The following is an 8,764-nucleotide window of genomic DNA, read 5'->3' as shown; positions in this document are numbered from 1 at the left end:
AAACATCAACAATTTTGATGAGTCTCGCTTATTATTAATCATTTTATATCCTAATTTAAATATGAGATTTATCAAAATTGATGATTATTAAGCCCATTATAAAAAGAGTATTAGAGAAAATATCGTTACCATTTCTCCTAAATTGATATACCACACTAATTATAAAATAACATAATGCCTTGGAGATTATGCTTAGGACTCAAATTTGATACCACTAAATAAGATGTCTTAGAAATTATATGTAGGACTCAAACTAAATATCACTAATTAAATTAGAACAATGTGATACTCGTTGATCTATACATTCGATGATATAGTTGAGATGTTTGTTAAACATATGACTTTTCATATTTTAAAAAGTGCAGCATTTATTCAAATAAATAAGTAAATAAATGTTTTTATATTATAATAGTCGTTGTATTTATTAAATATAATATAAAATTAATTTTATAGTTATTAAATATTATATTTACTAAATTTAATGAATATATTAAATTATTATTAAATGTATAACGGTTTCATATGAATCTATACATGTTAAAAAGAAATTATTAAATAAAAATTAAACGCCCAAAGAAATGTATATATGTACATTAAAGATTTTCTCATTTTTATTATTGTATAAAAAAATTAGTTTGAAATTTAAAATAGAGAATTTAAGTGCATTATAATATAATAGTTAAGTTTATTTTCTACGACACCACAAGTATCTTACATGAGATGCAATCTTGTTAGAATTAATAAGAAAATTGTTAATTAAGTCTTTGATTTCTTTTTGCAATTGAATCTTTCAACTTGTATTTGTTTTTTAATTAGCTAGGTCTTTTTTGTTTAACAATCGTTATAAAAAAATTAACATCTTGAGTCAATTGTGGGAGTTTGCAATAAGGTTGTAGAGGTTTGTAAAAAATGTTGGGTTGAGTAGAGTTTCGGAAGTGAAAATACTGGTTAAAGAATCTGGTTAAAAATATCAGGTTTAGGATGAGCAAGAGTGAGAAAACTCAGTACAAATCTACAAAGATGACAATAGTGGATTCAAGGATTAATTAGGTGTATCTAGTTAATTTTTTGTAATGAAAATTAAACAAAATGACTCAATTAGAAAACAAATATAACTTCAAGGACTTAATTAATTTTTTATTTATTTAGGAACATGATTAAAAATTGATAAATAATTTAGGGACTTTGAAAGTAGTTTAACCTTAAACATGAATTTTCTTATGAACACATGTATATTCAAAATATATTATTATATAAAAATTAACATTATATGATTTAATACCTGTATATTAATTATATATATAGTAAAATATAAATTAAAAATTTATTATTGTTTAAAAAATTACTTTATAAGATATATTTTAAAACAAAAAATGTAACATTTATGCAAATATGTAACTAGTTAGATTTTTCATTATATAATAATAATATTGGTTTATTAAATATAATATTTAATTAACATTCATGTGTGTGTGTATATATATATATATATATATATATATATATATATATATATATATATATATTAAATATATGAATCTATATATGTTAAAAATATTATTAAATAAAAAGGAATTATTAAAAAACTAAATACCCAAAGAAATGTATATATAAGTACATTAAATATATCCTTACCTTTACTAATTTTTGGAAAAAATAGTTTCTAAATATATTTTAAAACAGAAAAATTCAAGTGTATATTAAAAAATATTTAGGATTTTTAAAAATTAAATGTCTTTACACATGGATTTTTCAAAATACATTATTAAATAAAAAGCTTCTATTATAACATTTTAAGACACACACATGGGCGGATGTAGGTTACCTGCTATGGGGGGCCTCAAATTTTTTTTATTTGTTAATGTGTATAAAAAAATTGTCCTCTTAAAAAATTATACATTGTCCATTCGACTTTTTTTAACCTAAAACTCAAACAAACATAAGTCATTTAATACAAAAACTACATGTTCAAGCTAAAATCATTTAGTTCAGTTCTCATTATTGTTACATTAACACACAAAAATACATATCACACTATATAAAGCATACTATTTCATATAACATCCCAAAAAAGAATAATAATATTTATTATAAAAAAATTGACAAAAAAGAAAACACATATGTATAGTTTAGACAAGACAAAATATAACTTTTGTTTTATCTCCTATTTTTTTAAAAAAAAATATTAGTTTATCTTATATTTATATATAAGATAAATAAAATAAGATAAGATATTAGATTTGTTTTGTATCTATATATAAGATAAGATATTAGATTTATTTTATATATATATAAGATAAGATGCAATTGATAGTAGATAATTAAAATTGCTAGAAATTAGTATAAATAGAGATTAGAAGAATTTTCTTATTGACTATAGGATACAATGTAGGAAAAATAGAATTTTTTTGTATGAAACTTATAGGACTTGAAAGTCAACTTTTATCAAAGATGTTTAATTTCATGATCAGTTTTTAAAGTTAAAAGGGATTGTTGATCTTTCTCAAATGTTGAGGAAAACTAAAAAGCATATTTTGTATTAAATGATATACTTAAAGTTAGCTTTGATTTTGCCGGTGACAACTATAATAGTTGAAACATATACTACTATAGTGGAGACATGTTTCTCTGCAATGAATAATAGAATACAGATTTGTATGGAAGATAAATGATTGAATGATTGTTTGCTTACATACATAAAGAAAAATATTTTTTATAGTATTGATAATAAAAAAAAGTCATAGAATATTTTTAAAGTATGAAAAAACGTAAAGGATAATAATTACAATTTGTAGAAACTTAAATATTTAGATTTCTTTTATCAATGATATTATATATTTTATAATATCTTGTGATATTTTACTGTTGTGAAAATATTAGAAATTATTTCTTACTGTTAAAAAAATTCTGGATTTGTCATTTCTAAATTATAAATTTAATATTCCTTATTCTTATTAGTTTTCAAAAGATTATTTTATAAAATAATTTTTAAAATGCAAAAATGTAGCATTTGTAGAAATAAATAAATAAATAATATAATATAATAATTGTATTTTCTTTTAAAAAGTAATAATTTTATTTTTTAAATATAATATACGATTCAATTGTTGAACTAGTAGCAAATATGAAGTTATAATTACTAGTTAAATTTGTATGACTTGTTTCTTAAGGATATTTTGGCTTTGAATTGGTGGCAATAAAGGATGGAGTGGAAAGGGATATATGGAGCAGAAGGAGAAGTTGTTCCTTATTTGGTTTCTAAAAATAGAAATGGAACATACTTGAAGAAAATGGATTTTGATCAATTTCATTCCATTGTTTAACCTCAATTCTCTTCTCCCCAAATTTGAGGTGCACTTGATGGAATAAAACTTTTAAATTGTAAAAAGGCTATTTAATTTATCTATACAAAAGTTATCCTAACTATCAATCTCTTAAGGATAATATGTTTAAAATAAGAATAATATGATAATTAAAATTTATAACTCCTTTTATTTTATCTTTTTTAAAACAGTGAAATTAAATCTTTATTTTGTTCTGTTATAAAATATCCAAATAATGGAATGAGTTATTATTTCATTCCAATCAGTCATAATTATTTCATTATATTCTAATACATTTTATTATCTATTACCAATCCAAACATATTTATTTTATTCACAAAAGTAATAGTTAGAATAAAAAGACACTCAATTGTAACTATTCAATTAGACTTAGTTAAGCCTCAAAGAATTTCTTTCAGTGGATTGAGGGAATAAAGTATTTATAAGAAAGTTCGAACCTACACAAACACATAAAAAAATAAATTTTTTTATTTAATTGTTAATCACTTGTACCAACTTTAATTGACATTAGAGAAAAGTTTATGTACAACTTTTGACGAGTGGGACATGGTACATACAGTGAGTAAATCGTTCTGGCCATTTAAAGGTCAATGGATAATCTTACTCTGTAATTAATTCATAACCAATGGGATTCAGGTAAGTTGATAAAGTTTCTTGTAGGTAAATCACATGCACTTGAGAAGTGCTATAGTACAAATGATTCAGGTTTGAATTTACACAAAGCAAATCATAACTAATAAAATGAAAGCAGTAGCAAATGAAGGGAGGAGGGATTTTAGGTTCAGGGTAGGAGACAAGAATAAATAATCAATCAGAAGTTAATACGAATTTCGTTTTGTACTAAAAACATATCTTTTCTGATAATTCAAAGATAGATGCCATCTAAATTAATAAAGGATTATGCTTTATACATGATTGGTAAAGTGAAATATTAGTGAATTTTTTTCTACAAGTATACATAAGATACTCATTAAGAAAATAATTAAAATTAGAAAACAATTTACACAAAAGTGTTATCAATACACTTTTATCATAATTTTAAGAGAAAAAGAATTGCAGTATATATTGATAGTGTAATTTTTTTATATAATAATTTATTCATAATTTAACATGTATAATTATATGATAAATTTATTTATTTTTAAAATAATTATATTAAAATAATTTAAATGGTGATTTATGATTGGATCATACTGTAAAATTATTTTATATTGTTAGTATATAGTGATTAAACTCTAATTTAAAATGTATTCTGATCGTGATTTTTAATAAAAAAAAAAGTTATATTTATTAAATGCTTAATTGATATCTTTAAAACAGAAGTTAACAGAATAATAAAAATGATTGCCGTAAAATATGAAGTTGCATTAGCCTCCCTAGCTAGCTAGCAAAAGCTGCGGATGATTGGGTGAATGTGTAGTTATTTTTATAGAAGGGCTGATCTTTATGGGCCTTTGGGGCTTCAAGCAAAGCCGTTGTGGGAGAGGAGCCATTGTTGCCACCGCTTATTCTCTCACACGAAGGGCATATTCTAAGGCTTTCCACTGGAAGCTGCATATAAAAGGGTCCCATCGATGTTTTCGTCGATTTGAGCTCTTGCAACTCTTTTTCCAGCATCTTGTTCTCCTCAGTTAGAGTTTCACAGCACTTTTTCAGTAACTCACGCTCCACTTCGGTTTGTTTCAGTTTTGTCCTACACATATGTAATGTAAACGTATATGCTTAATATAATTACATTAATACAAGAACAATAATATATAATATCATATATACTGTCAACACCATTGTTATAGTACACCACAATATTCTTTGTCTTGGGTTAATTAAAATTTACTGGAAATTTTTAAATGATGTGAGATTTAGATAAATTTATAATTTCTAATAAATGTCAATCCATAATAAGAAGTGTGTTTTAAAAAATGTATAAGAATGTGTGTATTGTGAGCATTTCTCTACTGTGAACGGGAGCATCATGCGTAGATTTGTAATATATATATATAAAAGCATATGTAAGTAGTCCAAATATCTGAGAAACTAGTTAACCTCGCTCTTCTGTTCTGAAACCACACCTCCACTTGTCTAGTCCGAAGATTCAGTTTCTTTGCCAATTCTTGCTTCTGTTTCTGAAGCAAATCTCAAAGTAAATGAAAGGATGTTAAAAGAGCCTCAGACTCCAGATCAAAAAACCAATAATCATTTTAAAACATCAAGATCATCGAAATTAAGACTCAAAATCATATTAGTATCCATTAGTAATAATTAAAAATAATTATAAGAGAGCTGCTATATATGATAGCCAGAAAAATCTAAGAATTTTGGTACAATTATTATCTAGATTAATAGTTGAATAAGTTTATAGAGATGTGCAAGGGAAAGAGATCGGGAGAGAGAGGACTTCATTAAACGAAAACTTGTTCTACTACTCCCAACAACAACAACAACAGTATCACTACCCTTAAATTTATGTGGATGCCATAAATATCTTATATTCCTATTAATTCTTAAATAAATTATTTATAATATCTTAAAATCATAAAAATAATTCAAATCTTTGTTGTTGGAAAAAATAGTAAAAAGATGTTGGAGGTGGATTTAGAGTTATTTATTGATTAGTTTAGAAATGTAACATACCGGACTGATAGTATAATGCTCTTTGAAGCTATCTTCTAAGACTGCAGATTGTTCTTTGGTGAGCCTAAGTTTCTTCTTGGGGTTACCATTTTCGTCAACCTCGACAAAATCTCTTGATAGCGAAATCTTCTCTACCTCTAACTCAAGTTGTTCTCTCTCTCTCTTGATGATGATAGATGAGTTGGAAAATGAAGACACTGCACTTGGAGATCTAGAAGAGGCATGTGGGTGGAAATAATAATATTCATCGGATTCAATATTTGTAATTTGTTGATTATTATTGTTTGCCTCATCATCGGGTGGTCCTAACTTAAGTGATGGGTAAGCCTTGTTACATGGATCTGCTTCCTTTTTCTTCTGGCTTTGTCTTTGTCTTTGCCTTTGCCTTTGTTCATTGGTCTTCATCATGCAATTTTCTGATGAGTGATCATCATGGAGACCAAGACCAAGTCGAAGCCCTGGTTTAGAGATATCAAAGCCCATGATATTTCTGGGGACAGAAGCTATGGTGAACAAGAACAACGTTGAATTGATGCAGTATGTAGCTAGCAATCTTCTGAATATAGTATATACTGTATGTAATAACGAGCAAAGAGCTAGGATGTGAGGTAGAAGATGAAAGAATGGAGAGAGTTGTGGGAGGGTCCGGAGAGAACAATTTATAATTGATTAATAGGTTTGTGGGGACTCATTTATTGTTTATCAAAGACAGAAATGAAATTCCAATGGTTCAATTGGTGGTGATAGATTTTTCTGTAAAAATTAATTATTAATAAAATTGATGAATGTTTTAAGTAATAAAAATTAAATAATTAAGTTTAAATATAATTATAATTTTTTAATATTATTAAACTTATAATTTTAATTTTTTATTTTAAAAAAAAATATTTGAATTTGGTATTTTATTTTAGAAAATTCTTAAATTTGATCAAATTTTTAATTTTGTTTACATTTAAATTTTTTATTTCTTATATTTTAATTAATAAATTATTTCTTATATTTTAAATAATAAATTGTTTCTTAATAATATCTTAAATGAATATGTTAAATTTATGATTTAATTGCACTAAAATAAAATAAATAAAACATAAATAAAATTGAAAAATAAATAAAAATTATGAATTTTTAAAAATAAAAAGATTAAATATCTTTATTGTAAAATGAAGGAATAAAAATTATTTATTGAGTAAAATAGACAAATTAAAATTATATTTAAGCCAAATGGTTAATGCATTAAAGAAAAATACAAAGTCTTACTTCTGCCTCCGATATTATAAAGAATTAACTAAAAAGAGAAATTTTTATTAAAAATATTTTAAAAATACATTAAGTTAAACTATTTAATAATGATTTTTAATTTTTTAATTAATATCTTTAGGACATTATAGCATTTTTTATAAGGTTCACCAACATTAATTATCAGTCTTGTTGTTAACCATTACTTTTAAAGTGATGGTTAAAAAATAACATTTTTATACAGAAATTATTTAATGTTATCAATTTAGTTTCTAGTAATTTTTAATAAAAATTAATAGATATCGATTTTTAATTGTTTTTCTTAAGGTATTTAGTAAAGATTAATAAAATAAATGCACGTTCTTATATTAAATTTTTCTATTAATTTGTAGCAATTCAAATATATATATATATATATATATATATATATATATATATATATATATATATATAATCTTCATAATCTAACTGTTGACTTTTTTTTTCCGAATTTCAACTGTTGAATATTTTTTTATATATAATCTCGATGATTATGTATATCAAATTTTAAATAAATGTGATATTTGTAATTATATAATTTTATAGTTTACATTTTTATATATTTTTAAAATATTATACATTAAAAAGAATTTATTTATTAAATATAAAATTATTAAAATTTATAAAAACTAAAATTGTTTATCTATCTATTAAGAATTTGTAATTTGACGTACACATTATTAAACTTTAACTATATATATGTAATATGTATTAAAAGAGTAATTAAAGGAAATAATTCTACTAAAATTACTTTTAGATTTTTTAGCAGAATTATTTAAAGTAATTTGATGTAACTAAATGTTTAGGGTTATAACAAAAAAAAAAAAAAACCTAAGGCCAGGGACGGACAAGCAGGGCTGAGCCCTCGCTCCTCCCTTGACACTTTTCGTATACATAAATATAAGTTAGTTAGAGTAAAATTGTGTAAATTAATTATCTATGTTATTATTATCATAATGATTAAGATTAATTAGTATAAAATTAGTTATGTATTTGTGTTTCTTATTGTTATTGTAATGATTAAGCTTATAACCAAAATAAAACCATGTAAAATTAATTGTTGGTTGTTATTTTTATGATAATGGTTAAGGTTATTATTATTTAAAATAAAATTTAATTTTAATTTTATTTGTAAAAATAGTAAATAATTTTCTTGAAAAATTATTACTTATTAAAAGTTAGACATTTAAATAATTATAAAGAAAAAAAAAATACTCCTTTGACAGGCTTTTGAATTCGTCCCTGCCTATGGCTTCATTGTTTACATAGAAAATCATTTCCTACATTGTGCACATGTTTGAAAGTAAAAGAAGTAGTTGAAATTAATTTGGAGGTAAAAATATAATTATCTTTTATGATTTAATTTTTTTTGACAAATTTTATAATTCAAAATTAATTTTATTAAACTTACTCCTATCTAAGACCATCCTCAACGGGTTGCTTTAGAAACAATGTGTCAGAGGAAGCAATGTGCTCGGATAACACCCTCTCATATTGCAACATTTAAATGGGTG

At 23.6% G+C, this 8,764-nt stretch overlaps 1 protein-coding gene across 1 annotated transcript; it reads right to left on the bottom strand.

Moving 5' to 3' along the window:
- Window positions 1-4,646: 4,646 nt before the first annotated feature.
- On the bottom strand, window positions 4,647-6,625 carry LOC114408800 (homeobox-leucine zipper protein HOX15-like). The gene is made up of 3 exons (XM_028371969.1): window positions 5,976-6,625; window positions 5,388-5,467; window positions 4,647-5,037 (listed from the first exon to the last, which is right to left on the bottom strand). The coding sequence occupies exons 1-3, from the start codon at window positions 6,456-6,458 to the stop codon at window positions 4,725-4,727; spliced, it is 876 nt and encodes a 291-aa protein (XP_028227770.1). The 5' UTR covers window positions 6,459-6,625; the 3' UTR covers window positions 4,647-4,724.
- Window positions 6,626-8,764: the final 2,139 nt, after the last annotated feature.

This window comes from Glycine soja, chromosome 4, assembly GCF_004193775.1.
Source record: "Glycine soja cultivar W05 chromosome 4, ASM419377v2, whole genome shotgun sequence".
NCBI lineage: Eukaryota > Viridiplantae > Streptophyta > Magnoliopsida > Fabales > Fabaceae > Glycine > Glycine soja.
The sequence above is the reverse complement of the archived record's forward strand: the minus strand, read 5'-3'. Positions and strand labels throughout refer to the sequence as shown.